A 17083-nucleotide genomic window follows, 5' to 3' on the forward strand; every position below is an offset into this window, starting at 1 on the left:
CCAATAGGAGCAGCGGATGAGGCTGGCCCGGAAGTGCAGGACCAGAGCCGTGTATAACTGAAGCACATGGCGCGCGACTGTCTGTGGTGGTGGTGAAATAAAAAAGGTGAAATGAGGACACACAGAGGGGGGGTGGCGGGATCGAAGCGAATGAAAGGCAGAACGGGGCTCATAATTATAAGGCAAAAACAATCCGCCACAACATTAAAATACGCTCACACACAACGGGGCGGTCGTTGTGCAGCTGTGTTGCGCTGACTGTGCACGTTCTCCCTCCCCGCCTGCGCCACAGAACGTGTGCGCGCTTGCACAGGAGCGAGGACGTCGAGCGGGTTGCGTCAATGCGCGGCTCCGGCTGCTGCCGAGAGAAGTTGGTAAATAAGGTTTGACCTCGCCGAGGAGGGAGGGAGGGAGAGAGAGATAGATAAACTGGATTACACTGAGTATCAGCAGCAGGAGGAGGAGGGCGACAGACACAACACCCTGGACACCGACCTCGTCCTGTGGGGGCGGAAAGGAGAGAAGCCCCGTGAAGAGCTGCTCGCGCGCGTGTCAACTGAATAAAGTTTTGATTGGTTTGACTCGCCCTCCACAGTTTGACCTCTCGTCTGCCAGAGGACCCTGCGCCGCCGCTGCCGCCGGTGAGTGTCCCGAAACGGCTTCTCGCGCATTCCACCTCTTAAACATGCCCAGTGGAGCGGTGTGCGCGCGTAAACATGTGGGTTCGTCCTCGGGTTCGATCCCGCTCGCCGCGGCGCCGACCGTCTCCACGGGCCGCCAGTCCGGTGCGGCGCGTGCACGCGGCCCGACGTGCACGCGCCGCGCTGTGTCGCTGTACTTCTGCAAACACTTCACCGACCCCGTCGGCGAAGCTCTGACTTCCCCGCGCACCTTTGAGAAACGATTCGTCGTCGGGCTTCTGCCCGCGTCCGCGTCATTGGTCTCGGAGCAGCCGTAGACTGGTCGTCTGAGGCACGTCGAGCTCACAACGTGGCGCGCGTTTGTTGTGGCACCGTCTCGTGGCTACACGCCCACTCGGAAGCGAACAGTCACCGACTGTAAATAAACACACGATCAGCCGCTGTTGTTGTTGTTGTGGGGGATTCGTGTGGAATTTCAGTAAGTACTCCCAGAAACGTGTATCGAAGCGTGTTCAATGAGTTCATGTTGTGAACGGCAGTCGGATGTTTCGGTCTGCTAATTATGTCCTACTGGGAAATAACGATTCGCCCCAAATCAAATATTCTCATTCATTCAATGTATCTTCACCTCAAGACAATCCGCACAATCGTTGTGGTTTGAGTCCGTATAATCTGTCAAGTTAGAAATAAAGGGGGGGAGGGGCTTTTGGCTAATTTACGATATATATTTAATATAAATGAACTGTTTCGTTAAATAGATTTACAGCAATTATACGGAAGCAGGCGTCAATTTAGCCTGTATGTGATCATGGAATATGTGAATAAATGGTGGTTCGGATAATATCTCTACACCAGATAAATCGCCTGGTGTGAGCTTATCACATATATATATATCATCATTGTTTGTACATGATGGCCAATGAGCAATGAGAAGTAGTGTAACACTGGAACACCAAAGACACAGGATGTTCTAATAAATCGGACGCACGTGGTCCTTATCAGAAAGGTTTTGTGTAACGTCTTTGTCAAAACTCAAATGTTTGGCCAAGATACTGATTGGATTTTTTTCCTATACTAGCAACAAATGTGTGTCTCCTGTGTTGATCAGGTAATAATCTCATAAATGTCACTGTTTGGCCAGTGCAGCATGGGTTATTCCAAAGGCCAAGGGGGCGGAGCTGCCGATAGCCAATTATAATGCCAATATAATGCTGTTGTTTTTATTTTGTTCATCTGATGAAATACAATAGTTTAATAATAACGAATAAGACACAAAATTGCAGAAATTCAAGATTCATTCAACATGAATGCACTATTAGCTCGAACATAGAAAAGTATTTTTAAATAAAAATGTCTCCGTTTGTTTAAGTAGATCTAACAAAGTGAAAAGAAGCGGAAATTGTAATTTAAATATATTCATCTGTCTCTCTGTGACAGTGTCATACTGAATGACCACCTACATACTCATTGTGGTTCTAGCACAGGTTTTTAATCACAAGCAGCTGTTTTTTGACTGGGTAGACCAGTCTAGCAGGGGACGTGATTTTATCCACGTCTCCCCTGTTAGTTGTGGTCATGACGCCACCACCGCTGTGGTAGGTGGTGTTGCAGCAAGCGGTATTTTCCACCCATGCTTCAGGGTGAGTAGTCAAGGGCAGTTAGGGGAAGCACGTCAGTAAGCCATGAGGTGTTCCACACAGCAGTCAGGTATAAAGTCACACTCAGGCTATTTTCATTGCGGTGAGTCGAGAGCATGTGTAGAGACGGTCGCAGGGCCAAGACAACAGCTGAGGCTTAGGTGTGTGTGTGTGTGCGCACGTTTAGACTCACCATAAAATACCATGTGTAGTTACAGTTGGTGTGCTTTTTCAAATATCTTGTTGGGACCTCAGGCCTACTGTACTGGGCATCGAATCTGACCTAATTCTCCCTTCTCTCCTCTTCTCTCCTCTTCCCCGATTATTTAATTCTAATGGTGAACACTAAAAAATGAGAAGTTGCTCAATAGATAACATTTGGCAATGAACAGTAACGTCTGCCCAATGGTGTCAGATTTTGAAAGTGAAAATTAGTCATCAACTTAGTTTTTAAAAGGTCTGAACCTAACTGCCGAGATGAGTGTTATAACTCTGCAGAGGCCATATACAGTATACAGCACAATATATTGTACATGCTTGCTCTGGGCTCAGGCTTATGTCTGCAGGGTTACATGTAATTTCTTTGCTTCCCTCCATATTTTATTTCTAAATTCCCAGATAAGCTAAAGATCTTACAGGACCTACAGTAGCTAAATAGTGCTTTGCGGCAAAAAGTAGACAGCACAGTAGTGTGATATTTGGCATGACAAGATTGCGTTAGTTAGCGTGAGCGTTAGTTGTTATGCTTTCTTTTGGACCTGCTGCGGGTGATTCCCCGTTGTGCTGATGGGTTCCCAGCACTTTTTATACACTTTGAGTCAGTGTATGTAATTTTCTAACAAAAAAATCTATTGGCCACAAGTATATTGTTTCTCCTGCAGTGGGTCCTTTGTGTCAGTGCAATGTCTGAAAACAAAAAGTGGCAGATGACCCACTTTCTGACTGTGTGTGTGTGTGTGTGTGTGTGTGTGTGTGTGTGTGTGTGTGTGTGTGTGTGTGTGTGTGTGTGTGTGTGTGTGTGTGTGTGTGTGTGTGTGTGTGTGTGTGTGTGTGTGTGTGTGTGTGTGTGTGTGTGTCTGTGTGTGTCTGTGTGTGGTTTGTATTTAAAGGAACCAACAGCGCCACACTTACTATTGGTGACTAGTTAGATCTTATTCATCAAACAATCACAATCAGTCATCTGTAAATCTATACGTCAAAAACAAAAGCACAACATGACAACGAGGTGCCACCACACACACACACACACACACACACACACACACACACACACACACACACACACACGCACACACACTCCCATATTGGATTGACTCCTTCAGCAATGCTCTGTTCCATTGGCCCGTCTCCCAGCTTAGTTGTGTTGAAGCATGTTGTCATCCCCAAAGCAGCACCTGTAACACGGTAACAGTAACAAACACACACACACGCACACACACACACACACACACATACACAGACACAGACAAAAAGACTGCAGACTTAACAGAGCAATGTGGTGTAGGATGATCTTTTAGTTGTGGACCTTGAGTTATATTCACAGCCATTAATCACATCACAGTTTAATCCGAAGGTGTGGTCATGTGCCAACTGTTTCAGCTTGTAATAAGATGAGCCAGATTGATTTCTGGAAAGAGACTGGTGTGATATTTTAGAAAGGCCTTAATAGAAAACGGTGCTATCATTTTACAGAGAGAAATGGAGGGGGATAAAGTGTGACGGCCAACCTTGTACATGGACCAAACACGTGCACAAAAATAGCTGGAGCAGGCAACAGCTCCTGAACCCCTCCCTCGTAGTTGCCTTTGACATTTTCAGATCCAGTCCCAGCACAGCATGCACACACTGTACCTTCACTGCGCGCACAGCATTCCCCCTTTCCTTTCTTGTGTGTGTGTGCACGACACAGGGAAACGGAGGTCACGAGTATTTTTAGACACAGTGTTAGAGTTATCTCAAAATGTGACAGCAGCTGTGATCGTTTGTGAGTGTGCATGTTTCTGTTGGGCTGCGGAGAGAGTGTCGACGACAGGTTTCACCTCTCTTTTCGTTTGCCTTATTGTCCATCTATGTTTCTCTGTGTCTGTGTTTCTTTGGCAGATTCATGTCACACATTATATATAGATGGTAGATGCTGCACTGCCTTATTTTGTCTGTCTTTATACTGTCATGACCGTCTCCATGCTACCAGGATGACTAAATATAGATGTTGATGTAGAATAACTAATGTTCGTATTCACCCTTCATTTCTCTGCATTTTTTATCCCCTTTTCTCTGTTTCTTCCTGTCCTTCTTTCTTTCTTTCGCTTGTCTTTAGTCCATCATGGCAGGTGATATGATACTGCTGATGCGGGGCTTGGCTAAGCTAAGCCAGGCGGTTGTAGAGACTCAGAGCAGTACTCTGCGCAGTGGCACAGGTACGTTAAGCGTTCATATTTGCTTCTGCCAAAATATGAAAGATTACTCTTACAGATTGTCATATAATGGAAAGAAAAGTTTCTGAATTTTGTGAGAGGATGTCACAGACACACGAGGTGGTTTGATGTCAATAAATTCATAAATGAGTGAGCTATCGAAATGCAAACCTTTCATTTTAAATTTAGATTTGTTTGATTTAAATTTTTTAATGGCTGACATTCTGTATAATGAGATTGATTTGACATTCCTATTTCTAAAAACAAAAAAGTTATTGGAGATTGAAATGGGTCGTCCCTGACAACGCTTATAGTGACATGCGCACTGGGCAGAAATTCACTGCCTTGCGCACTTCACTGCATCGTCATCTTTGGTGATTTTGATTTGATCAAATCTGTGAAACATATTCCTGAATGAGCTCTTCAACATATCCCAAAACTGGGACAGATCGAGGTTTAGATGTGGAGCTAATGAAGATAACAGATGCAAAAACAGACAAAAGTCAAACATGAAAATGACCTCACCCCGGTCTGTATTGAATGATTTGAATTGTCGATGGACTACGTCTTGTCTTCTTTGGTGTTTGTTACCCAGGAGTTGGTGCTGCTGTGCAGAGTGTCCAGTTGGCGACAGAGCAATGCCTCTCTGTGGCCATGATGAAGATGCAGGTGTGTTTTACGTGTAACATCTGTGACTTTAAAGAGTAGATCATTCAACTGTTTATTGCAAGTTGAGTGGGCGCTACGACTAATTTTTTAATTGTGTAAAAGTGCCTATGTATTTCTCTCTGTTTTTTACAGGAGCTGTCCGGCCAGCAGCAAACAACTTCTTCAGAGTCAGAGTTTGACTTCCCTGAGGACGACGGTGCGTTCGCAGCTTCAGAGTTCAGGGAGGAAGGTGCAGACTTTACGGCGGATCACTCAGGAAATAGTACTGACACAGCAGCCTATCACAGCGCAGCAGCCGGGGCGAGACATGACGGTGGGAAGCGTTCGCTGTTTGACGGATACAAAGATCCAAGCAAACAGTTCAGTGGAGACACCAGATCTTACCACCAAGATGCCAGGTATGAACAGTCTCTTAAAGAATCACGATTTACCGTACACGTTTGAAGCGTAAAGGTGATCACCTCTGTTTTGCGTGTGGCAGACATTACATTGGAAACCATCATCTCTACAATCACGGCCTGAATAGGCACGTGTGGGGACAACTATATACTCAGCATCAGTTCACGCAGATCAGGAGCTATCATCAGGACCCGTCCACAGTTGGAGGTCTGACGGCCGAAGACATTGAGAAAGCGAGACAGAGCAAGGGCACTGAGATCAAACCACACAAACAGATGGTGACTTTCATTCCTTGGTTCATATTCCTAACCACAAATGCACATAGTCACTGTATTAAGGAACTACTTTCCATATACACTTTGACAATTTAATAGAACAGTGTTTTTATTGCTCTGTCTTCTTTAGTTGAGTGAGAGAGCCAGAGAGAGGAAGGTGCCTGTGAGCCGGCTCAGCAGACTGGCCAACTTTGGAGGTACAGCAATACAACTTTTTTTGCTTTCTTTTGTGCCTGAGTCTTGGCTGACTCACTGGCCGTTTGTGTCTGCGTGCAGACTTGCAAGTACTCCATTCTGACGCTTTCTGTCTGTCGGTCGATACACAGTCTACAACAAAGCAGAACCTACTTTACCCAGAATTTCATATTATTTGAGTAGAGAACAACTATTTTTTTAAACATTAAAACAATATGTGGTTTCTCTCTGGTAAGTTAATAAGGCATTCACAAAGTTTAGCAAATAATATTTATGCTGGAAATGTCTTAACCTTGTAATATTTAGCCTAACTGTAACCACCCGCCCCCTCTCATAAACTGAGGTCACCCGGTGTCGGGCAGTTGGTGTTGTCATGTCATTCCACGACCTTCTCAAGGACTATACAGTAGTAAACAAACATCGCCAAATACATGTTTCTTTGACAGATTAAAGTACACGATTGGGAGGGGGGGAGGAGGCGACGACACAGACTACACAGAGATATAAGTAACATGAGTGTTGGTCAAGTGTTGGACCTTGGAGCTGGATTTCAACACTAAAATGAGGTCAAGCATACTCAGTATATATTAATGGACTTGTGTTGTTGCTAAGATAAAAAATCCCTTTTGTAGTTAGCGACAGGCTTGTGGACTCTGAGTACAGCAGCATTTTATACATGGTGTTATCAAGATCTGCTTGATTGTGTGTTTTTGTTAAAGCACACATACAAGTCGAAATCTAAATACTCAATAAAGTCACATGGTAATCAAACCAAAGTAGTAGCAGATTTAGCCCTCATCTTGTTTTGATTGGTCATAATGCTTGCTGGAAATTACTTCTAGTCTCCATTTCATATGTAGACACAATGTTTTTTTTCCAGCAAGGAGCTTATTTAATGGCTTAAATGTTCACATAAACAAAGTGAAAAGCAAAGCACTGGGCTCAGGTGTTGTTTAACATAACAGACATTTTACAGATCAGCAGCTCCTAGCTTCCTGCCAGATGGATGATAGATAAGTTAACAGGCAGCAAAGAGTTGGACCGAGACTCCAGAAGTACAGAGTGAGAATATAAACTGTGGACAAACCTAAAACCCAGAACAGAGTCTCCGATGGATCATCAGCTGGACCGCAAACACAGATGTATTCAGCAGATTTAATTCTGAGATCAACAGCTGGTGTGCAGGTTATAGTGATACGCAGAAGGCGAGTTGATTCAGCATGTTGACAGTGGTAACATGTAGAAGGTGTTGAAAGGAGAGGGTGGGGAGGGGGTGGAGGAATATTGCCTCGGTCTGTCCTTCACTGTCCTGTATTATTTATTGACAAAGAGTTAGTCTTTTTTTTTTAACCTGGACATCTTTTATTCATAACAGAGTCCAGATAATTGAACAAATACAGGTTATAAGCAGTTTAGGTTGGAAACAAGCAATATTCTGTTGGCTTGTTTCCTAGCAGCAGCAATTACAACAGCTTAGTGGACTTCTTGCTGCTGCAAATCATTTCACTACTTTTGCTGAGGTTTTTTTCAGGGGAAACAGGACTTTACATTCCACTTCCCCTTTTAAATATCAAATAATGGAACAGGACTCATCATGTAAAGCTTTTCAATAGTAGACAGCTGATGTTCTGTAAACACACAGCTGTCTGAAATGATGGAGATACACTTGTGCTTGGTCTGGAAATATTTTCTGTCACTCAGAAAAAGCTGATCCATTTGGCTTGGAGCTGCGCTTACATGTAGATGTACTATATATATATATACACACACACACACAAGCACACACACACACACACACACACACACACACACACACACACACACACACACACACACACAAGCACAAGCACAGACACATACATACATGGAGTTGATAAAATGTTTTACATGAAGAAATGCAAAGCAAATTGTGTCTTCATTTGTCCATCTACCATTGCCTTGGTCTCGGATTTGTCGCTTCAGCGACCGCTGACTAAATGATTATGTAATCCTGAGTTATATAAGACGGAGGCAAGGCTTGGAGACACACACACACACACACAGAGACAGCCCCCGACTCGTGCAGTTACTTACCTTTTGGTGAAGGTTCCAATAATAATAATAATGATATAATCTTTATTTAAATAGCACTTTCCATAGCATTATATGAAACTCAAAGTGATTTACAAGGAGGAAGTTGAAAACAACACATTAAGAGTTCTACAGTGAAGGATGTTTAAAACAATGAAATTATTATGAAGGAAGTTGCCTGTTGATACACTGATCCCTGACAGGATGGTTTGACAGCTGCTGCATGACACATGACGTTTATATCACTAAGAACCACAGTTTCTGTGACATAATTTACCCCTTTTCTGTGACACAATTAACAGTGTTTTTATATTTATATAACACATTCATACATTGTGGTTTGTGTGTTTTGGTTTGTCTGTCCGTCTGTCTGTCTGTCTGTCTGTCTGTCTGTCTGTCTGTCTGTCTGTCCGTCCGTCTGTCTCTCTGTCCCCCCCACCAGGTCTGGCTGTAGGGTTGGGAATTGGAGCTCTGGCAGAAGTTGCGAAGAAGTCCATCAGACACAGTGGTGCAGGTAATACACAAAACCACACAGTGGCGCACACAATGGCTGGGTTTTACATTTTATGGCCAGTTAACAGAGTACATTTACCTTTTCCTGAACGCATTGTTATATGGATTTGTGTATATAGTAAATAGTCAGGATCTATATGTTTATGTTTATATGTTTATTCTTAATAAAGTAATTATGTAAGGTCTTGTCTGACAGAACTCTGCTTGTAAAGACAGGCATTGTATGTATTGAGATTTTGCAACGGCCTTCCTGTGTTGAAAAGTGATTTGTTTTCACTACCCATCCTTTATACATGTTCTTACATGCTACGGCCTCTTTGGATGCAAAAAGATGCAATAAAGCCACCTCCCTCACTAACTGGCCACCCGCCTTTAAATTCCAGCTCTGCATCGTCATCCTGCTAAGCCGTAAACATAGCTAAGCTGAAACGAGCATCTGGCCGTGAATCTGTGGCATTTGTATGTCTGTTTGTCTGTGTTTATCTGTGTGTGCTAATCCAGCAGGAACACCTTGAACACACTCGTAAGTGCGGTAAATCTGGGAAAGCCCCTGAAGGCAGCAGCAGACACACTAAAACACACTGCCTGACGACCTACTGACACAGATAAACAGACACACAATGTTTATGTTTGCAGACACATGCACACACGTGAATTAGCACCTGTAGGAAGAGAAAAAGATTTGCCTCGCAGCTGAGACTTGCAGCCATTAGTCTACCGATCGTTATTTTGACCAATTGTCCTCTCTGGTTTCTGTCGTTGCAGGTGAAAATAAGAAAGCAGTTCTGGACTCCAGCCCCTTCTTGTCCGAGGCTAATGCCGAGCGCATCGTCAGAACCCTGTGCAAAGTCCGAGGAGCTGCATTAAAACTGGGACAGATGCTGAGCATTCAAGGTGGGCGGCAAACACTCACAGACAAAAGAAGAAGAGAGTGAGATGAAAAAAAGTAGCACGGGAGTCAGTGCAGGAAAAGAGAAAAGATGGATAACAGAAGGACAGAGGTATAAAGGGATGATACGTCATTTGCTGGATCACTTTCTTTTGATGTTTTGCAGCAACAGGGTTGAAATGCATGTTAAGTAATCTGGTGCAAGTACACACAGTTGTTGTTTCCACAGAATATGGATGCCACAGATCACCATCCATATTTAGAAAGTATACTATTCCTGTCATTTTTCATGTTCAAACTTAGTTTAGCTCAAGAAAGCCTGGATCACAACTGTCTAAAAAGAAAGTTGGCACAGACATCTGGTTGTTGTTGATCAGTGGTGACCAAAAGTCCAGTTAAGGTCAACTCATTCTTTCCCAACATGGTGCGGTAGCAGAAAGCAGGTGAATTGACAACAGAGTACAGATATGGAGTGGAGTTTTGGTGAGCAATTAGCAATGTGTCATAAACTCAGTATGTAAACTAATACCTGTTTGTCGTGATGCACATACAACAGATAGACAGAAGCGAGGCGGTGGCGGCTGCTGCAGTAAACATCCAGGGACAGAGTTGATACAGCGAGGTCGGGTAGCAGCAGTAAACACGTCATGAATTTTGTTTGTTGCTGTTGTACCCTCGGCCTGACCTTGTCTGGTGAACTTTGTCCTTTGGCATTCATGTTCGGAATATACTAGGGCAAACTTAACACATCACAGTGTAGTAGATGTAATAAACCACATAAACAGTAACAGTAGAGAAAGGACATTGGCTGCCCGATTGACCTCGTGTGCACGTGTGTGTTGTTTAAACGGTCGTGTGTAGAGACTTGAATCATGGTCTGACTGACGGGAGTCGAGTAAATCTGGAGGAGAGAAGTCACTGCGGTGGTCTCTGCCCACTGGTGACATTTATCTGTCATGGCAGGAATGAAGTGGTGGCCGGATGATTGTGCTTCCAACCATTGTAACCTTTTAGCGCAGTCCAAAACACTGTCAACGTTGAGGGGTCTGATACTATTTTAAAACTTATAATAAAGATTTTAACACTGATTGCTCATATCACATGTTGAAATCAATCCTATGATCTTCACAGATTCAATGTTTGTTATGATAGTAATTAATCCTGACACCTAAGTAATTTCACTTGTCCTAAGTGTCTGATTTGAATTGATCAAGTCTGGGTGATTGTGCAAGAGAGATTTAATGGAACTGTATCTTTGCTTGAAGAAAAACAAAGTGGTTGCTGTATGAAATACTTGCATAACTCAGGGGTGTTTCTGTCTTTCAGACGACGCATTCATCAACCCTCAGCTCGCCAAGATCTTTGATCGTGTAAGACAGAGTGCTGACTTCATGCCAATCAAACAAATGACAGTAAGGATCTACTTTTTTTTAACTAGAGCCTGACTGATATATCCATTAGCAGATAATATCGGCCGATTTGAGCCGTTCACAGACTGCATCGGCATATATGTTTTCTGATATGAAAACCTGTATTTTACAGAATAAATAATGCATGCTATGTATGTTTTACTTTAAAACAAAACAGATAAATAAATAGATTTTTTAAAAGGTTATTTTTCTTAATTCAAGTTCTATATATTTGGTTGTTTGGTTTGAATTTCTCTTTTATATATATTTATTTATTATAGCAATTATGGTTAAAGTGTAAAAGATCAAGCCTCAATTGCATTTCTTGGGCTTGAGTTTTTACTGATGATATAACAAAATGTAGTTCCACCACTGGTAGTATTACATTATTAATATCAAGCCCACTGTTCATTCACTGGAAACTGTAAATATTTCACAAAAATTTGACCATGTTAATTAGAGTTTATTAAAACTCAGCTATCAAATATTTGTGTCTGTTCACAGAAAGCATTGAACAGTGACTTGGGTCCTAACTGGAGAAACATGCTGGAGTCGTTTGAGGAGCGTCCATTTGCGGCAGCGTCCATTGGGCAAGTTCACTTGGCGAAGATGAAGGACGGCAGGGAGGTGGCCATGAAAATACAGGTAGGCTTTGAGCATGTGTGTACATAGCATCTTTCACTTGTTAGTAGGATAAACACTGTCCCTGGAGAGCTTGTATTTGTTGCCCTTAAGCACTCGTGCTTAGAGAAACCACCGATCTCCCAGGTCTGTTCGGATTCTTCAGAGTCAGTATATAAAGTGTGGAAATTATAACTTTTTTTTTTCTCTTAATTTTCTGATCAAATTTTCTCTGTGTTTCTCTTCCTCTGTGTTTCTCTGTTTGTTGCCAGTACCCCGGTGTGGCTCAGAGTATCAACAGTGACGTCAACAACCTGATGACGGTGCTGAATATAAGCAATGCCCTGCCTGAAGGTACACACTCAAATAAACACACAGACTCACAGTCCTGTAATGGCTCCTCTTACATTCTCTCCCCCTCTTGTTTGTGTCGTTCTGTCTCTCTAGGTTTGTTTCCAGAGCATCTGATAGACGTCATGAGGAAAGAGCTAGCGCTGGAGTGCGACTACATAAGAGAAGCCCAGTGTGCAAAAAAATTCAGGTATCGCATAGCCGAGTGTGTATATGTCAACATCCACGCCTCTTTTGCCTTTTCACCGATTGACATCCTACCTGTTTACAAGGATTACATGCAATCCATGGCTTGCTGCATTCTCAAATTATATAACTGCACATGCAAGTGGAACTATCATCATTCCAGGGCTACTACTGTATTGGACAACTACCTTAAGATGGGCTCAGACTCGAGGAGAAAGTTAGAAAATCGGGTGACATCACACACTAGAGGGGAATCTTTGCAGATATTCTTCTCTCTAATATCAAACATGCACACACTGCAAGATTTGAAAAATAATGGCACATCACATACTACAGAATATTATTAAGATTATCGCTCCAGAGGCCGCGACTCGTACAGTAGCTTGTTTAGCGGTCTCCATTTCAAAAGCTCTAAAATGTTGAGCAGCTGAGCAGTGTTGCTAGCAACGTGCGCTTGGCAACGTCAACTGCTCGACTCGTCTCTGTCATTGGCTCAACTCGGAAAATACTCACTGTAATCATCACGATTTTAAACCCCATATACAGTATCAAAGATGTTTGATAATCATCGGGGCGGCCCCGATGATTCTGCAGGCAGTTTGGGAGGTTTGAGAATGGCTCTGTAAAATCCCCTGAAACAACCAGACTATCTGGGCCCAACATCGCTACCAACCAAGGTTCCAGAGTTCTGGGGAGTGGGTCTGGGTTAAATCGGCCCAAGAATTCTTGTTGTCTGAGCCCAGATCAAGTGTTTTCTACTGGATGTGCAGGATTAAGTGTATTCAAGAACTTCCTTAATTCCAGGGCTGTATTTTAGAACTCCAACTGATGCGTCACGCAAGTGTTTGGGCGACACTCTGTAGATTGTATCTTTTTTTAAAACCTGACTTGATGACTAGCACCGTTTGCTACGGTGGCTGTGCAGTGTCTTTGTCTCCCTCACAGAACACATCCCAGTACAGAGATTTGTGTTACACTCAAATCACATACACAAACACAGTTTCATGTCTTGAAATCTAAAGTTAGCTCATTCCATTCCCCCCATCAAACTTTCATCTCTTTGGTTCAAGGTCAGAACAATTGACAGGCAACTAAACATAGATTTAATACTCTACCTGGTCGACCTACTTACTTAACGTGTGTGTGTGTGTGTGTGTGTGTGTGTGTGTGTGTGTGTGTGTGTGTGTGTGTGTGTGTGTGTGTGTGTGTGTCCGTGTGTGTGTGTGTGTGTGTGTGTGTGTCCGTGTCTGATGCAGGGAGCTACTGAAGGACCATCCATTCTTCTATGTACCAGAGGTGATCGAGGAGCTGAGCAGCAGCCATGTCCTGACCACAGAGCTCGTCCCCGGGTTTCCCCTGGATCAGGCCGAGAGCCTCACACAGGAGCTGAAAAACGAGGTACGGCAGGCATCAGGCAGATGGACAGTGAACTGATAATAAAACTGACTAATGGGGAAGAACATATTAGTTCATGTTTGGCGTGTCCAACTGGGGGACAAAAGCTCCCCAATTTGGAAAAAGCTGATTACTGTCATAGTTAAGGTTTTGGTAAGTCAAGCAATGGGTAAGTGTCCCGGAAATGAATGTCCTTAAAAGTGACCCGTGACTTTTCACGTTTGCCCAGTTCTCTTCTCACTCCTTTCACATCCTCCCTTTAAAAATCCATTTGCATTTCTCTCTTCGTAGTTCACTTCAGAACTTCAAGTGTTCAAAAATTCATACGGGTAATCTGTCCTATTTATTGTGTCAGATCTGTCACAACATCTTGAATCTGTGCCTCCGAGAGCTGCTTGAGTTCAGATACATGCAGACTGACCCAAACTGGTCCAACTTCTTCTACGATCCACAGTCACACAGGGTGAGTCTGCCCACAGTCTAAATACCGGCACTGCTATTAGAGTTACTTCTAGTCTGCATTCTACAATGGCGGTTACAGTGAGAGTTGTCTCTCTAGGTGGCGCTGTTGGATTTTGGAGCCACGAGAGGATTTGATCTGAGTTTCACAGATCTCTACATAGAGGTGAGACTGCTAAGCCTCATTCTTGGGTTTCATTGTAATATAGTCAATGTGGATTCTGTTGTATGTTAAAATGTAAATCTGAACAGAAACGGAGAAGTAAAAAAGACGGCGGTAACATTTGTGATTTCAGATAATCCGCTCAGCCTCCGAGGGGGACAATGAGGGAGTTCTGAAGAAGTCGATCGAGATGAAGTTCCTAACTGGTTACGAGTCCAAGGTAACGATCTCTCTTTATATGTTGCTTTGCATCAGAAACAATAGCTGTCCATGTTTGTTTCCATACAAATGACAATCAATAACCCAAAGAAAAATATCTTGTTTGGCGAAGTGACACCAGTTAGTTTACAGGTTGTTTCATGAAATTGTGAGTGTGCAGTGTGTTTTTTTCACTCTCTGTGTCCAGGCGATGGTGAAGGCCCACGTGGATGCCGTCATGATCCTCGGCGAGGCCTTCGCCTCCACTGAGCCCTTCAGCTTCGGCTCTCAGTCGACCACAGAGAGAATCCACAACCTCATCCCCGTGATGCTCAAACACCGCCTCACCCCGCCTCCGGAGGAAACGTACTCGCTGCATCGCAAGATGGGCGGCTCGTTCCTGATCTGCTCCCGGCTGAACGCAAAGCTGCAGTGCAAGGAGATGTTCCAAACGGCGTATGAGAAGTACTGGGAAGGCCGCACGCCGCCCTCTCGCTCAGCGTAAGCCAGTCTAAAGTGTCGGGTGTTTTGATGGAGTGATGGACAGGTCCTGGGGCCAACGGCAGACTGACCGTCGATGGTGAGGTCGGGTGTAGGGATGTAGAACTGCAGGGCGGACGCCATGTCATCTGCCCTTAACTGGTCACTGAGAGCCAGCTTATCGTTCCCATTTTGGGCATCTCACTGCATTGAGGTTTTGAAAGGCTTTTTCATATTTACAGCCACCACTTCTGAAAGATAATGGGTGCAGCAGCTTGACATCTGGAGTGCGTGAAGGCCGAACTCTTACCTATATATGGCCCTGAGAGGACCGACTGAGAAGAGGTGGGAGGTGGAGGGAAGGAGACAGAGAGAAACAGTCCTGCTCAGGTGTAACATGAATGTTAAAAGGTTAGAAATGTTTTCTTTCAAAAATGATTCTTGTGGGTTATTTCTGTGTTTGTTTGTTCGTTTGTTTTGTGTTGCTGTGTTTCTTTGAACTTTTGGGAAATCGCACAAAGTGTCCCAGTGTTTGCCATCTGCCAGCAACGTTATGGGTGGAAACATTGATTGTATCAAAGGTAGAGGACTGAAAAATAACTGAGTTATTCAGTATACAGGCTGTACGAGTCACAGTGGGGACCTGGACCAACTTGTCTGGCTCACAAATATTTCTGCTTCCATTATTTTTCAAGGGGATTTCATTTTGTTTTTTTCCGGATGTGAATAATATAAGCTTGTTCTGAATTTAGACAAAGGAAACGCCGCAGTTGTGATACAAACAAAATAGTTGTTCATGGATCAGTGTTATGGTTAAGATGCCAAGCGCTTCGAGGTTCCGGTTTATTTAGCCGTTTGTATGAATTGTGACAATCTGGAATTTGTCAGCGTTGACACACACACACACACACACACACACACACACACAGGTGTGACTTTTAACTCATGTATAGTGTATGTAGTGTACAGTATCAAGGTAGCCATCCAGATTTACAGTACTTAATCGTGTTTTTCATCTAATTTCATTTGCTGTTTTAAGCTTTTAGCTTCTAAGGGAAAACCTTTGGGACATGCTGTACCATGGATTGAAGCTGTCGGTCTGATCTGGTCTGTATGTTTTAATGAGTTCTCTGGTGATTCATGTCCACATTGGTTAAGATTCATTGCACAACTTTAAGTTAATCGCTGACAAAACTGTTCGCATTGTGGCTCAGAATTCTAATTTCTAATTTTGATGTCCATATCAACACCGGGCCTGTGTGTGTGTAGTCATGAATATTAATGAGGATGGCTGGAAGATATCACACAAGCTCAGCTCATTGGCTCACCTTGCTACCAAGACGATAATCTCTCCTCCGCCTTCCCTGGTGTGAAATCCTTTGTCACCTGATTGGTGTGTGACTGTGAAAGTTCTCTCTCTACTCTGTTGTGTGAATAACAGTGTGAGGGTGGAAAAAATGAAAGCAGAAAAAGAAAAATCAAGGTGCCTGTAGTTTCTTTTCTTTCTTTTTTTTGCTAGAAATCTATACTTTATATTTCTTATCAAGACTAAATGAAAAGATGTTTTAAATTTTCTAATCAAAATGCATTCTTAACTGAAAGATGTGATGAAAAGATATTCTACGAAAAGAGTAAACGTTTGATCTATACTCGTCCAGCGGCTCTGTGTGGTTTTTTGTGCGTGTGGTCTTACTACTTTTGAGTCCATCTACAGTAGGAGGACTCTGGCTCTTCAGTGTGTCTGTGCCTTTCAAAAACCACAAATCTCGAAGCATGCAATATGTAATGTAATACGAGTTCAGAATGGAAAAAAAACTGAAGTAGACAGAGAGTGGCTTCCTTATATAGCAATGTCTTGGCCAGTGGTGGCGATACTGGCAGAGAGCCTGGGAAATGAGCACGCACTCACACAAATATTCACAAATTGCTCATGCACTGTACACTCATCTCTAATGAATATGCCAGTATTCATGCAGAGGAAGTTCAGCGGGCAGGGCTGAGTGCATGCAGACGAGCACTTAGATACACTTTTCCTGTGGGTGATACTTTTGATTATTGCAGGGGAAATGCATACCGTTTTTGAATAGTCCAGAGCTGCGGTCTTTGTCACAGCCTGATG

At 43.4% G+C, this 17083-nt stretch overlaps 1 protein-coding gene across 2 annotated transcripts; it reads left to right on the forward strand.

Moving 5' to 3' along the window:
• Window positions 1–316: 316 nt before the first annotated feature.
• On the forward strand, window positions 317–16618 carry coq8aa (coenzyme Q8A, genome duplicate a). Of its 2 annotated transcripts, none has more exons than XM_035617933.2 (17): window positions 317–641; window positions 4596–4695; window positions 5288–5361; window positions 5494–5759; window positions 5843–6038; window positions 6166–6232; window positions 8743–8814; window positions 9579–9707; window positions 11029–11114; window positions 11616–11756; window positions 12005–12086; window positions 12180–12273; window positions 13526–13667; window positions 14020–14127; window positions 14224–14289; window positions 14420–14506; window positions 14693–16618. In XM_035617933.2, exons 2-17 carry the CDS (start codon window positions 4602–4604, stop codon window positions 14987–14989), a joined length of 2001 nt encoding a protein of 666 aa, XP_035473826.1. In that variant the 5' UTR covers window positions 317–641; window positions 4596–4601; the 3' UTR covers window positions 14990–16618. The 2 variants fall into 2 exon arrangements, with proteins under 2 accessions (XP_035473826.1, XP_035473828.1); XM_035617935.2 differs by lacking the exon at window positions 317–641 and adding an exon at window positions 866–1119.
• Window positions 16619–17083: the final 465 nt, after the last annotated feature.

The sequence above is a fragment of the Scophthalmus maximus genome, chromosome 18, assembly GCF_022379125.1.
Source record: "Scophthalmus maximus strain ysfricsl-2021 chromosome 18, ASM2237912v1, whole genome shotgun sequence".
NCBI lineage: Eukaryota > Metazoa > Chordata > Actinopteri > Pleuronectiformes > Scophthalmidae > Scophthalmus > Scophthalmus maximus.